The sequence below is a fragment of the Chanodichthys erythropterus genome, chromosome 12 (assembly GCF_024489055.1).
Source record: "Chanodichthys erythropterus isolate Z2021 chromosome 12, ASM2448905v1, whole genome shotgun sequence".
In the NCBI taxonomy this organism is placed as follows: Eukaryota; Metazoa; Chordata; class Actinopteri; order Cypriniformes; family Xenocyprididae; genus Chanodichthys; species Chanodichthys erythropterus.
Genome location: NC_090232.1, coordinates 43,455,112 through 43,471,144, shown reverse-complemented (window position 1 = coordinate 43,471,144; position 16,033 = coordinate 43,455,112). Strand labels below are relative to the sequence as shown.

The 16,033-nt window shown below is 35.6% G+C and overlaps 1 protein-coding gene across 6 annotated transcripts in view; it reads right to left on the bottom strand.

Annotated features, from left to right (window-relative positions):
- The window catches only part of inpp4b (inositol polyphosphate-4-phosphatase type II B), a 208,034-nt gene that overhangs the window by 117,537 nt on the left and 74,464 nt on the right, over positions 1-16,033 (bottom strand). For all 6 annotated transcript variants that reach the window (XM_067404889.1, XM_067404894.1, XM_067404890.1 and 3 more), the window contains 2 exons: positions 7,199-7,307; positions 2,609-2,678 (listed from right to left, as the gene is read on the bottom strand). In XM_067404889.1, the coding sequence (XP_067260990.1) occupies positions 2,609-2,678; positions 7,199-7,307 (179 nt within the window). The remainder of the gene's footprint in view (positions 1-2,608; positions 2,679-7,198; positions 7,308-16,033) is intronic.

Sequence of the window (16,033 nt, the reverse complement as noted above, 5' to 3'; positions counted from 1 at the left end):
AGTCTGTAATCTCACTGAAAATCTGGGATTTATTTTTTTTAAAAACCTGAAAATAAAGTTTCAGACATGGTAAAATGAAGAGGAATTCTTGAAATATTTTAAGATTCTGCACTATTTAGGCAAATTTGTGACAATACCTCAGCTTGAGTGCAAAAAGAGGACACACCAAAAAAAAAAAAAAAAAAAAAAAATCATGTTTATTTACAACTTTTTAACTAATGAAAATTGTTGGATTAAATCAAATCAAAGATCCCACTGAAAACATACATGTGCTTTCCTTTTTACTTAAAAATGTTCATGACCACAAAAACATTGTTAGTTGTCCTTAATGGAAGCAGAAAGTACAGAAAGGTAGTACGCCGAGGATGTCGAGTGAAGACAGATGGACGCGTGACCTCCAGAGGAGTAGAACTGGACACAAACTCTCTCATCCAGCGCTGTGCACAGAACAGGATTAACCTCTGTCTCCGCCCTCCCGTTTGCCCTCTAATCCGACGACCAATCAGATCGCAGCATCTGTGCCTGCTCAAGCTCTTAGGGAAATGACTTTGCGCTGCGTTAGTGTTGCAGCACAGTGGATGTCCAGGGGTTGGGGTGACGGGCACAAATTTCATTAGTCAGTCTTACAGAAGTAGCAGAGACTAACATATTTTGACAAGAAGCTGCATGACTAAAACAACAGCCATCAACGACGTTACAGCACCAGCAAATAAACACTAAGAAACATCAGATACAATGATAACACCAAACACCCTGGACTTCTGGAGAGATCCGTCTGCCATTCCTGACTTCACCTCCATCCATCACATCACAGCAGCTCATAAATAAAGAAATGACCTTCTACAGTCTTTGTTTCTCAGGGAACTTTCAGAGACTTTGGGTCTATTCACTCTCTAATAACGTGCCAAAACAATTCGACACATTCAAACTCTCTTTTCCTTATGGTGCAAAACTAATTTATATTCACTAAATTGAAATGGCATAAAAGCTGATGTCTTTAACAATTCTCCCAATACTGTTTATCCTGCTGCGTTACCTGAGGTAATTAAGCTAATGAGCCACACTTCACACCACTGCTGTCAGTTATTTAAGCACAGCAATCACAATGTTCAGCAATCAGACGCCGCCGAATCCACTTCATGATCTCAACAATACAGATGGGAATCAAATGGAATTGAACAATTCTGCTTCCGATTCTACTTAACGATTCCATTACTGATTATTTCATTGTTTACCAACATAATTGGACCCAAGAATACTATAAACAAAAATGCTAATTTAAAACAACACTATTTTTGATTAAATATTTAGTCTTTTTTTTTTCTTTTTTAAAGTACCATTTATTCCAACAAAATTTCCCTAGAGTATGAAATTCGGCCTGAAAAAGTCTAGGAATAAACACTGAAGAACATAGGCGAACTGACACTATAATTTGTGTTAAAATTAAGAAAACGAAACTCATCCTCTCATCATGCTTTAGAAAGAGTCACTTCTTGGGTGAACATACTCATAACCAATCATAACCAAATTTTACAGTAAGACGCTTCCTTGACAGCAAAGAGATGAAACAGCGAGCAAACGGAGATGTTTACTCCTGCTTTCCAGAGAAAAAGACCTCATGCATCATCTCTAGAGTTTCAGAAGAGATCACAAACTGCGCAAATCTGCCAAGACAAAAGCCTACGAACTCAATATGAACTCATAAATTTCTCATCAGATTCTCTGAAGCCTGAATGATCTGAGCTGTTATCTACATTCATTTATAGCTCTATAGTTTGACTGTATTTCAACAATTGCCTCATTTTGTATTTCTTCTAAAGAATTCCACAAGAAACGTCTGAGACAAAGTTGATTCATAAATGAAATATAACTCTTTGAAAGAAAGTGAAGAACCAGTCCTGAGCAATAAAATATTCTTATATAGGAAATTACATCATATGTATCAGTGAATTCTGTATGAATCATGGGATCAAGGCTTGGCTGGTTAGCATGACCCAATAACCGCTGATGGCTGCACAAAGCATCTCCATTTACCATTGATGGCCATCTCGAAATACATCTTAATAACATAAATTGGAAAGATTCCATTACATTAAACTCTGCTCTTAAAAATAATGGTTCTTTACTGGCATCAATGGTTCCATGAAGAACCTTTAACTTCGATGGAACCTGGAAAAAGGTTCTTCAGATCTTTGATTGTCAGAAGAATTCCAGGTGCAGCTCGCCAATAAGATTCCACGTAGCATTTTCATCGATAAGTCATCTATTCTGATTGGTTGATCATTTTTGATGGTGTTTGAAGGTTCAGATCGAATTATCTCTAGTACAAGAGCATGGAGAGATTTGCGAGTGCACAGGACACAGTTTGAACACGCACATGCAATATCTGAGCGAGAGGAGAGGCAGTTCATAAGAGAGCACTGTATATTTGAGAGCGCACGTCCGGTTTTGTGTGAGAGCAAAGGAAATCCGCGTGTGAGTGGAGAGATTCACGCTTGCGCCTTACATTTATGTGCTCTTGTGTTACAATAATGTTCTGATGAAAATAACGCCATATTAAACCACAAAAAGCAAAACACCAAAACATATAAAGCATTCTTCAACTCACCAGCATTCATTATTGGTCCGTTATCTTTGTCATTATTGGTTCCGTGTGGCGACTCGTACACCAGCGTGCACTGTGGGAAAAAAACAAGATTGTGCATTTGAGATTGAAGATCATTTGTCACTGATTATTAGACGTCAACATAATGACTACTACTTTAAATACGACCAACGACATCAGAGTTGGCGACAGCATCCGGTGACTCTCTCTCTCCGTCTCATGAGCCGAACGAATGGTGACAAGCTGTCACCTGCACCACTGCTCAGATAATAGAGGAGTTCTCCAAGTATCCCCGAGCGCCAATGTAAGCAATACAGGAGAGGAGAGACCCTCACGGCAGCTCAAGACAAACACGATCCTCCATCAACATCACCCACGGCGCTTGTGGCCTAATCACTTGAAATGCATACCCCGGTTTAGTGTGATGACGGATGAGTCTTCACGTCTCATTAGGTCTCATGACCTTGAATGGGTCTATGAGAGTTTCCAGACAGTTCTTGGCACACAGCTCAAAAAAAAAAAAGCCCCCCAAAAAAACAGTCACAATCGGCCCATGTTTTATGAACAGTCATGTTCTGTGGCAGATCAGATCCTACTCAAACATACATCAGCCCTGACCCACATTCCCTCATGAAGAACAAAGTGAATCACTTCTGAAGCCCACAGATCAAATAAAACCACAACGGCTCTGAGTCAATAAATAGACAGACACTTGTTACAGTAAAGAACAAAAAGACCTATTGTGCAATAAATTTTCCAGTTTGAATGAAATATCTATCTATCTATCTATCTATCTATCTATCTATCTATCTATCTATCTATCTATCTATCTATCTATCTATCTATCTATCTATCTATCTATCTGTGTGTCTCTATATCTAACTATCTGTGTGTCTATCTATCTATCTGTGTGTCTCTATATCTATCTATCTATCTATCTATCTATCTATCTATCTATCTATCTATCTATCTATCTATCTATCTATCTATCTATCTATCTATCTATCTATCTATCTATCTATCTATCTATCTATCTATCTATCTATCTATCTATCTGTGTGTCTCTATATCTATCTATCTATCTATCTATCTATCTATCTATCTATCTATCTATCTATCTGTGTGTCTCTATATCTATCTATCTATCTATCTATCTATCTATCTATCTATCTATCTATCTATCTATCTATCTATCTATCTATCTATCTATCTATCTGTGTGTCTCTATATCTATCTATCTATCTATCTATCTATCTATCTATCTATCTATCTATCTGTGTGTCTCTATATCTATCTATCTATCTATCTATCTATCTATCTATCTATCTATCTATCTATCTATCTATCTATCTATCTATCTATCTATCTGTGTGTCTCTATATCTATCTATCTATCTATCTATCTATCTATCTATCTATCTATCTATCTATCTATCTGTGTGTCTATCTATCTATCTATCTATCTATCTATCTATCTATCTATCTATCTATCTATCTATCTATCTATCTATCTATCTAGCTGTGTGTCTATATCTATCTATCTGTGTGTCTATATCTGTCTATCTATCTATCTATCTATCTATCTATCTATCTATCTATCTATCTATCTATCTATCTATCTATCTATCTATCTATCTATCTGTGTGTCTATCTATCTGTGTGTCTATCTATCTATCTATCTATCTATCTATCTATCTATCTATCTATCTATCTATCTATCTATCTATCTATCTATCTATCTATATTCAAATTCAAATTCAAAAATTGCTTTATTGGCATGACTGTAAATCATACAATATTGCCAAAGCATACATATAACAATAACAAAACATCTGTATAATAGAAGAAAATAATATAAAATATTATAATGCTATCAAATATTACAACATAACTTAAACTTAAATTAACAGTGTAACACAATAGAACATGTCTGAACACAGTGGTTAAGCAAATATATACACACACGTACAGAGGGTCACTGTGGTGGACGGTAGGGAAACACACTGAGGTCACAGTGTTCACATATTTATCTATCTGTGTATCTATCTATCTATCTATCTATCTATCTATCTATCTATCTATCTATCTGTCTGTGTGTCTATCTATCTATCTGTCTCTGTGTCTATCTATCTATCTATCTATCTATCTATCTATCTATCTATCTGTCTGTGTGTCTATCTATCTATCTGTCTCTGTGTCTATCTATCTATCTATCTATCTATCTATCTATCTATCTATCTATCTATCTATCTATCTATCTATCTATCTATCTATCTGTCTGTGTGTCTATCTATCTATCTGTCTGTGTGTCTATCTATCTATCTGTCTCTGTGTCTATCTATCTATCTATCTATCTATCTATCTATCTATCTATCTATCTATCTATCTATCTATCTATCTATCTATCTATCTATCTATCTATCTATCTATCTATCTATCTGTCTGTGTGTCTATCTATCTATCTGTCTGTGTGTCTATCTATCTATCTGTCTCTGTGTCTATCTATCTATCTATCTATCTATCTATCTATCTATCTATCTATCTATCGTTTTATCTATCATTTTATCTATCTTAAAGATTGATTAAGTAATTTAGGAAATGAAATGTTCTTCCACCGTAGTTCATAAAAAAAAAATGAATATAATGATACATAAACAATAAAAATCTTAATAAATGTATAAATAAAAATATAAAAAAATATACAAAACTATAAATAAACAAAAAAACAACTGTTACTTAAAAAGCTTGTGTATGATAAAATGTATTTATGGGTATTTAAAACTGAAAAATTAAAAGTGTATTATAGGGGCTTTCTAGGAACTTGGTTAAAGGAAGGAACTAGTCACCAGGGTGGTTCCCCAATAACTAATGTTCCCCTAGGGCCGTTTTCCTGGTTTCATTTGCACCGGCAGTAGGAAGTGACGAAATCCGCATAAAGCGATCACATCCTCCAGTTGTTTATGATCTCTTTAACAGTTCTGTCTAATATGTTATTAGATAGAACAGTTATACAAAAAAAGTAAGACAGTGTATTGAAAATTATTTGCCCAATGTCGCTGAGTAGAAGTACATAATCATGTTTTGCTTTGGTTCAAAGTTTCAATGGATTTTAGCGTAAAGGTTTAGAGGTCCATCTATCATTGTTTTCCATGTTCGTAGAGTTGGTTTGTGGAGTAAATATATAAGCTATAACCTGTGTACATGGCTTTTTTAAAAATGGCTGGTGCCGTGTTTTGCGTGCATTCGGCTAATCAACATACACTTGCGTCGCTGGTCGCTCCTACTGTGATGGTTTAGACCCTACTCTGAAGTAAGAGCTAATTTAGTTCCCTCAAAAGTAGTTCCTTGAACTAAAATCGTTCCTAGTTCCTGCAGTGCAAACATGGCAAAATCCGGGCGCTTCCCCCAATAGTAGGAACTATGAAAACGTTCCTCCGGTGCGAAAGCCCCTAATGTTAGCTTGGCAAATTAAACAATCTATTCAAACTTTCGGACAAGCTTTGGTCAATCCAACATTCAAAGTTTGTCTTGACAGTCTTTTTCAAGTATAAAATGGCCAGTTCCATTCATTTCATTTAATTATTCAAATTTAAATTCCAAGTCTTGTTTGCTACCTCAATTCAAATTCAGGAATGGCACTGTAATTTAGGAGGCATTCTCTATTCAAATCTTAATGGTTCACAATCTAAATACCCTTCATTTCCTTTCTCATGCCCTACATCCATCTCCATAATACTCACACCCTTTAGGGTTTTCTTCCTTATGTTCTGTCAGTCTCTTTCATGCTGATTAATGAAGGTTAAAGGGTTCTGCTGATGGTCGTGTCAGTGTAAGTTATGGAGTTAAGGGGACATGAAGGGTGTCGTGCTGTCTGTCAGCGTAGTAATGCTCAATTCTCCCTGACACACAGGACAGCAATGGCTGAAGACACACATATGGCTCATATCCACATGCTCATGTCTAAATACACTGGATAAAATATTCAACTAACAATTTTAGAGGATGTGAATCATACTGTTTTTCTTTAATCACAATAGCACAACTAAGTGAACCTGATAACATCATTCTCGAGGAAGTGACGTCGCCAATAGGTTCAAGAGGTACTGCAGAGCTGAAATGTGTGCGTATAAATGCACTATAAACACTCTCCAAACAGATGCTTTACCTCTTCAGTCAACTGTGCAATTGAATTTCAGGGATGCCACACTCAATATTCCCTCTGCTTTCCCTCTTTGACTGGAGACATGTCCTGAGATGTGATTTTCTATTACCACCCCTTACAAACTGCATGCACATGCACAAAAATGGCAACTTCTCACGACACAAGCCACTTTTAATTTACTGTAGTTCAACTACATTAAAGCAAATCTCTTGAAAACATAGTTATCATGTAGTTAATATAGTTAACGTAGTAACAAACAACACTGAAACATTGCATTTAAAGAACGACTAAATGAATCAAAAATCATTTATTTGATCTGTGAATGGTGCGACCACAATAAATATCTGTATATAAGGCCTAAGCTAAACTGTGTTTTGAAAGCAGTTGAACTACTAGTGCTGTTGAGCTAGTAGCTAGTAATTCACAGCTTACTTTCTGGTGCATGTCGGCGGTAATGTGGTCCACCTCGCCATCCTCAATCTCACCCATCTTCAGTCGGCTCACCACCACTGTGCCCACTGTCGCTGAATCATCTGCTGTCCTGAAACACAGCAACACAAAGACAAATGAGTCTCGGTACACCTGGGTCAAGGGCTTCAAGCTAACATGAACATGAATCACAGTGTCCAGATGTTAATTTTATCCTTTAAAACTCGACTTTGATCACTAAAATTACACATTTAAAATTTTTTCCCGTGAAAATGATTTCTTCATGCCTTAAAATAGCTTGAATGTAACTCTACACCCTTGCTTCATTTAGTATATGCAGATACATGAATATGCAAATTAGTCCCCGCCTCCACCCAATCACAGCAGCTCGGACTACCTGATCCACTCAGTCAACTCTAGTAAATGATACACAATAGCAAGTGGAAATATTGGTTTAATTCAGTCGTATATGACTGAACCAGAGACTGATTCAGAAGAAGTGGAAGAGTGAATATTACAGGTTTGTCTACAAGTCGATGTATCAAAATAGTAGTGCGTTTTATGGATCTCTCTCTACAACGTCAGATACATAACGGTAATTAAAATAATTAGCCTTTTGCTTGATTACATTATCAAACAGATAATAATGTGCTGCTAATGTTTTCCAAACCATGTTCCCGTTCGCCATCTCAGAGTCAGACAGCTGCCTTCTAAAAATCAGCATCATTGAAAGTCAGTGGAGAAAAGCCCTGTCCCGCATGTTGAGATTGGTTACTTGTTTGTAATAGTATGAAACAGACAGTTTCAAACAGTGTTTTTAAAACTGTATTTAGATCACTGCAGTTTTAATGAGAAAATACTCAGCAATGGTGTTGACAGATGAATTTGCACATGGTTTTTCTTAAAGCATATTAAAACACCACACAGACATATGAAGAACATTAAAAACTTGATTTTCACCACAGGGGGTCTTTAAATGACACCTATCATCTTTAAAATAAAAGATTTTAGAACAAGAAGTTAGTTAATTATTTATAATCTGATCCAATTCATTTTCTAGTCTTGCATATTTGCTAACAAGAAACGTTCTCAGAACTTTCGGCTCAGAACGTTCTGAAAAGGTTCTCTCAAAGTTATGAACACAAGTTCATAAAAAAGTTCTGGTGTTTAAAAATGAAACATTATTTATCCTTCATGGATTTTTTTTTTTTTTTCCTGAAACATTTCAGCTGGATGTTCATTATTATTTAAATGTTCAGAGAAAATTCAAAAATAACATTCCCATAACGTTTGCAAAATGATCAAATGGAATGTTCCCTTGACGTTCACATAAATAATAATTTAAAAAATAATAATAATAATAACTAAAAAAATTGACTTTTTTAACCATTCAGAGGACATTTAATGAGAATGTTAGTAAAATATTCTTCTTTTGTTAACTGGGTATATAATTTCTACACTATAAAAAAATCATGATTTTAACAGTAAAAGTCACTGCTATGGTGAAAAAACAGTTAACTGGTTTACAGAAAGTTTCCATTCTACATACAGTGAATAACTGTAATAGATCTAACGGTACATTAAAATGTAATTTTATAGTAAAATAATGTTATTTATTTATTTATTTTTTTGGAAGTGAAAAATAAGTCTTTGTATAATTTATAGTGAAAAAAACGTAAATTGACAGTTCAACTGACTTAGTTTTTCTTAGTTTTTTCTAATAAGTTATGTACATTAGGGTTTTATGTTACATCTAATGCTGTTAAATTAATGTTTATTGCAATTTTAAAATGGTGTTTGTGTGAATGACACTGTGTGCACCTTCTACATAATAGTATTGTCCTTCTCAGCTTGTGATGAACTTTGATTCATCATGTGACTCTCATCACCACTGTGGTTGGTTTGGTGGTTTTCAGTATATTACAAAGGCTCAAACAGATATTATTACTTCAATAGGCTGGTAAATGAACATTATATCTGTTAATCTGTTTTGCTGTACATTTAAGTTAAATCTGTAAAACCTAAAATGTTGCTACCATATTTTTTACGGTAAATTTCTGACAACCACAGCTGCTGGGTTTTATACCATAAATGTAACGTAATTTTGTGTGAAGTAAACAGTTATGAACAGTTAATTATTAGTGTAATTATTACAATATAAACCTTTAAATGATATGGTTTTGAACTGTAAAATAGACAGTAGTCTGAGTCCTTTCCATAAAACCTAATATGTTGCTACCATATTTTTTCCAGTAAAGTTCGGGCAACCGCAGCTGCCATTTTTTTTAACGTAAATTTTACGGAGATATTTTTTACAGTGTAGCCTGATCAGATTAAAAAATCTCATGTAAACGACTCAGATAGGGACACTGCAGCTTCACTAAGGTACCTGAACCTGTAGTTGATATCCTGTAGATATTAGCATTGATTAAGGAAGATTACTCGGTTTCTCAGTAGTTACCAGCCACAGGTTTGGCATGAGCAGATCAAACCCCAGCTGTGGCTGTTCGCTTGCCAGCAGACTTGGAGTGAGTCTGAAATCTGAGGTTATGATTGACCTCAAATTAACTTTGATGCTCGACTGAGTCATGGAGGAGAGAAAAAGACATCCAGTCAGCCTTAAGAGGTACATTGGCAAATTACCCATCCATGAACATGACCTAGACAAATCTAATTGGCCCTGGGTCTCTTTATGACAACAGTAAATCAGAGAGTGTTGTTATGAGAAGAGCTAGCAGTATATGCTAATAGATCTGAATGAGACGCCGTTAGCAACACATTTCACTTCTGTAATGTGACACATTTCTGAGTGAAACAGGACATTTAATGATTGAAAGAAATGCAGAGACTTTTTATCCATTGGTGATTAATTGGAGAGCGACAAGTAGTCATTATGAAGCAAAAAAATGGAGCTTGATGGCTTGAGAGGTTCATAAAGTAAGAGGCATTTATGATGCTAGTCCTTTCAGAGGCAGTGCAAGTTATTAAATTGTGAACTATTTTTTACTAGTTTGTATTTTCAATATGTATCACAGTTTCTACAGAAATATGAAACAGCAGCACAACTGTTTTCAACATTGATAAAACTAAGAAATGTTTCTTGAGCATCAAATTATCATATTAGAATGATTTCTGAAGGATCATGTGACATTGAAGACTGGAGTAATGATGCTGAATATTCAGCTTTTATCACAGGAATAAGTTATATTTTACAATATATTTAAATGGAAAACAGTTCTTTTAATTTGTAATATTTTGCAATATTACCATTTTCACTGTATTTTTGATCAAATAAATGCAGCTTTGGTGAGCAGAAGAGATTTCATTCAAAAAATAATTGGAAAAACTTACTTTTGAATGCTACACACATATACTATATAGTCGATGAATAGTTGTGGATGAAAAGTCACATTGTGATGCCAGTTGGTGTCGACAAATGACTGTATTCATAATTGCATCATTGATTCAACTGATTCGTTATCAAACACAGATTCATTCAGGAACGAATCAAGTGAGTGTCTTCACAAGCGAGTCACTGAATCATTCATTCAACCGATTTGCTCAAAACGCTGATTCATTCAGAAACTTTTTTTTTTTTTTTTTTTAAATAAACAAAAAATGTATCTGCCAATATTTTAGCCTATCTAAAATGTAAGTTACTGAATATTAAGTTCTTGTTCACTGAATTGTTGTATATAATTAGTATCACACAATGGTGTTGCTTCTTTGTTACTTTTAACTTCTCAGAAATAGCCCAAGTAATGTTCAGAAATGTCCAGTCGCATTCTATAAGTTCTAACTTCTTCCTGATTCTCTCCATCAGTGTCCGACTGAACAATGTAAAGCCCAGAACACACCAAGCTGACAAACTAGTGGCGATGAAAGCAGACTGCAGGGTTGGCTCATGTCGACAGTGTCTGGGTCCAAAGTTGCCCTGCCACACCAAACCGATGCTCAACACCCAATGGCCAAGTAGCATGGCTGTTCTGCATAAGAAGAAATGCCTTTCCGTACCAGCAGTTGGCAATAGCTGACCAGCCAATCAGAATGATCAGATGGCCCAATGGACCGCCGAGCTCCGACGATGTTTCAACGTTGAATCGGCTGAAAAAAGCCGTTGAGGACCAACTTCAGTCGATGGTGCGGAACACGCTGAGAAAACTGTCGGCTTGGTGTGTCTGGAACACCGTTTAGGCTGAACACCGTTACTGACAATCCACATTTTGGCTGCGTGAGATTCTCCAGCTTTGTTGTTGTTCAACAACCGAAGCCTGAGCTGTTAAAGCTCCGCCCTCTTCTGGAAAGCAGCTGCGAGCAGCAGCTCATTTGCATTTAAAGGGACACACACTAAAAATGGCGTGTTTTTGCTCACACCCAAATAGGGGCAAATTTGACAAGCTATAATAAATGATCTGTGGGGTATTTTGAGCTGAAACTTCACAGACACATTCTGGAGACACCAGAGACTTATTTTACATCTTGTGAAAGAGGCATTATAGGTCCCCTTTAAGTTAGTTGTATACACGTATTATGTACCAAAGTCCTGCATAGTGTAAAAAGGGGCAAAGGAAAGCAGCAGTGTTGAGGATCATAAATCTTTTCACATACAGCATCACAAGGCTTTTGATGATTTATGATGCCTTTAAACTCACAGCTGACTGTGACACTATTCCCCACTGCGACTAACAGCACAGTCAATTACAAGAGGTAGAATTAATATTTTTCTCTCAAAAATACATTCATGAGCTAGAGGGCATCTCAAGGACACGGTGCTTTCCACACAGACAGGATCTGATAGTGCTGCCACTCACAAAAGGACTGAAGGTGGTTGAATTTACATGATATTCAAGAGTCTTGAAAAGCTAAATGAAGAGTGACATTGAAATGAAATACTACACTGTAAACCCTAATGCTCAAAATACTTAATTCGTTTGAGTAGGACAAACTTAAATTAAACAAATTAGTTCAGTTAAATTAACAGTTATGAGTATTTAAAACTTTATTTTACTTTTGAGTTCACTGCACTGACATATTTCAAGTAAACTAAATTGTTTTAGTTGCAGCAGATTTCTAATTCCCAGCATGCTTTGCATCAGACTGTCTAAATGTTGAAATAAAGTGTTATTTTGTGTGTTTTTGCATAAGATTAACATAGGGAGACATAAGTTAGTGTTTAATGTTGTGTTATGTTGGGATTGACAGGGGGTTCTGTTATGTTAGTTTTGTAGGGTTACCATTCTGGTGAAGAGTAGACTGTGTGGTTAGGTTGAGGATGGGCTGCAAAACTTTTAAGACCACATATACTGTATGTTGTTTGATTATATACATGCAAGTATATATTGACAGTCTCTTTGATAATTATAATAGCATGTGTTTTTTGCTAACTAACATTTAACCTAGATTTGAATGTGATGTTTATGTAAATTAACTATATGTACTTGAGTAGGGCGAGGCTGAGAACTGTGGGAGCGAAGGAATGCCAGTGATGTGATTGTTAATGAGAGACACCTGTGCACCACACTAGCATTGCTCCACTTCCACGGCTCTCGGCCCCGCCCCACTTGTCACAAAAAAATTAAGTTCTACTAACTTAAAAAAAATAAGTTAGTTAACTTAAATGTTTTGAGGTAATAAGTTTCCTCAAATGTTTTGAGTATTCTGAACTTATTGAGTTTTACAGTGTAGAGTGGAATACGCAAAACCAACTTTACTTCTTCACCAGCCGACACTCTGGGTCTGTGTCAACCAAAGGGTCTGTAATACCTGGAGAAAGCCATCCGTTAGCATTCCCATGCAGTTTCTCGGATGAAATATGTCATTTGCAATCTGCTGTCTTTGCTTAACGTCACTGAGTTTCACAGTTTATTTTTCCCTGACTGCCATCAAAGAATAAAAAAATAATAATAATAAAAGCAAAACAAAATTTAATTAAATACAAAGCTACATTACAAATAAAATAAATTAATTTACAAAACTAAACAACAAATAATATACAAAATGGAATAAAGTAAATAAAGTAAAATAATATATATATATGTATATATGTATATTTTTTAAACTAAATATACCTAAAATGTACATAAAACAATACTGACATTCATTTAAAAATAAATACAAAACTAAATTAAATAATAAAATAAATAAAATACAAAACTACATTTAAAATAAAACAAACACAAAGCTAAAATATACACTAAACTAAATAAATAAAAATAAATCAAATATTAAAGTAAAATAAAATATAAAATAAAACATGTATGAGCTGTTTAAGTCAGGTTCAAAATAAAATGATTTAAAAAACCCAAATACATACCTAATATACATTTACAGTAAATAAAATAACACTGACATTAATTTACATCCTTGATTGAAAAAGTTCTAGCATGTTTAAATATAATTCTGTTTATTAAAACCAACTGGTTTCTTACACGTGTTGATAAAACTGTCATACAGTCTTGATTCTTGGATTTGTTTCTTGACTCAATTAGAAACATTTGTAAGAGACCGTTGTTCTCAATTTTGTTCTCAAATATGTCTTGAATTCTTGAGTGCTTTGAACCGACTCAAAAGAACAATTCATTCATGATTCTGACATTGCTAGTTGACTTCGGATGATCAGTCAAGATCAGGGCAGTTGTGAAGCTCTGTCTTGTTCTGCCTTATTTTTCCTCAAGTCCAGCCCTGGTGAGATACCCCATACGTCTCACCCCACCTGAGGAGAAATCCTCAGATTTTTGACCTACATAAAAAGCTGGACGGCACTAAAAATAGCTCTGCAGTTTTATGATTGTCTCTATGAGTAATGCTGGCACAATTGTGGAGAGCAGATGAGCGAGAGCTGCTCTGGATCCTGGAAAATGAACCAGCTCTTTCTTCCCTCTGTTTTTCCCATGACTCAGCAGTAATTGTATTTGGATGGCGGTCTCAATCAGCGAGTCGACACACTGAGCTTCTGAACAGAGAGCGGCAGAAATCGACCGAGCAGATGCTTGTTTTGGAGCATTTCCAGTCCTTTCTAAACAGATGCTACGCAACGGCTATTGATAAATATGAACAACCAATTCCCTTGCTATTTTTACAGCGGAACATATAAAATTAATTGAATAAATTCAAAAATCATGCAGCATTTGCAGGCTCCGACGAGAGGCCGCTGCCCGGCGGTTTATCTGACCGCTCAGTATTATTCTGTATTAAGGCGGTGGCTGATGGATGCTGCTGAGCGCTGTGAAAGGTCATTCGTCACTTGATTTCCGAGGGCTGTTAAAATCTCAGCCTCAAACGAGGTCATGTTATGAAGCTCATGTCTGAAGACTCAGCGCTATAACCGTGTATTACAGACTCATGTTTCATTCTACAAAGGTGGCGATCTTTTAAAAAGGGTAATTGAGAAATAGGGCAGTGTGTGTATGTGTGATCATTATTAGGATGAAAATGAAAGCTGTCAAGAACATGTCTGGGTCATATTTAACCGTAAAAATAAAAAGAAGGAATAAGATTTTTTATTTTAAAGTATTATTTAAAGTTTTTTAAAGGTGCCAAATATGTAAGAATTTTAGTAAAATATCCAAAAACCACTAGGCCAGTGTTATATATTTAGTTCCCTTGAGTACTTACAATATCCCAAATGTTTGCAACTATTTGTAAATCGTGAGAAAATTGCAATTTTAACCAAGGCTCCGGGTCGCCTGTCAATTGCGTCATACCCACGTTACCCTCGATTTCTGGTTTTATTTTGTAGAAACCATGGAAACACCAAAGACGCTTTAATATAGTACATGTTTTAATAGACAAGGGAACAACTATTTATATATTTATAGCCAGAAAACTAATTGTTGTTATATAGCTCAACACGTTTAGTCTTATTGTTTAAATCTAAGTCTCTGGTGTCCCCAGAATGTGTCTGTGAAGTTACAGCTCAAAATACCCCACAGATCATTTATTATAGCTTGTCAAATTTGCCCCTATTTGTGTGTGAGAAAAAACACAGTGTTTTTATGTGTGTCCCTTTAAATGCAAATGAGCTGCTGCTCCAGAAGAGGGCGGAGCTTTAACAGCTCGCGCTTCGGTTGCTCAACAACAACAAAGCTGGAGAATCTCATGCAGCCAAAATGAGGATTGTCAGTAACGGTGTTCAGCCTTACATTGTTCAAACCGGAGTCGGACACTGATGGAGAGAAGGAAGAACTTTTAGAATGAATCTGGATGTTTCTGAATGGTTAGTGGATAAATGTATGTAGTTGCTGTGGAGTTGATTCAACTCATCGACTAGCATGTGCCGTCATGTTCATCTTTTGTGCAAATCCAGCGTTGTTTGTGAAGCAGTCTGGTGTAAAATTACATCACATTAGTAGTCTAAGCTGTTTTGTGGGCGAATCATAAGTAACACCGACACAAATCTGTCAAAAACAACTTCCGTTTGTGCTAACAAAGTTATAGAGCGTACAGAGGCTTAAGGAAAGCACACGGAAAGTGGAGCTATACCTGAAAAGAAGAAATACATTGCATTACTTAAAAATACTTACATTTGCAGCTTTGCCTCAATTGCGAAAACAAAATGGCGGCGCCATGGGTAGAAACGTGCAGATTAAGAGGCGGTAATATGATCTCCTTCCTATGTCAATAGGGGAGCGAAATCTGAGCGGCTTGTTTTTTCACAAGTTTGCACAGAAAGGCTTACCAAAACAAAGTTACTGGGTTGTCCTTTTTCACTTTTTCTGGGTTGGTAGATGCACCGGGGACCCGATTATAGCACTTAAACATGGAAGAAGTTAGATTTTCATTCCCTTTGAAGTTTTTTAACCCAAAAGTAAATAAGAAATTATATTTAGCAATATTTTT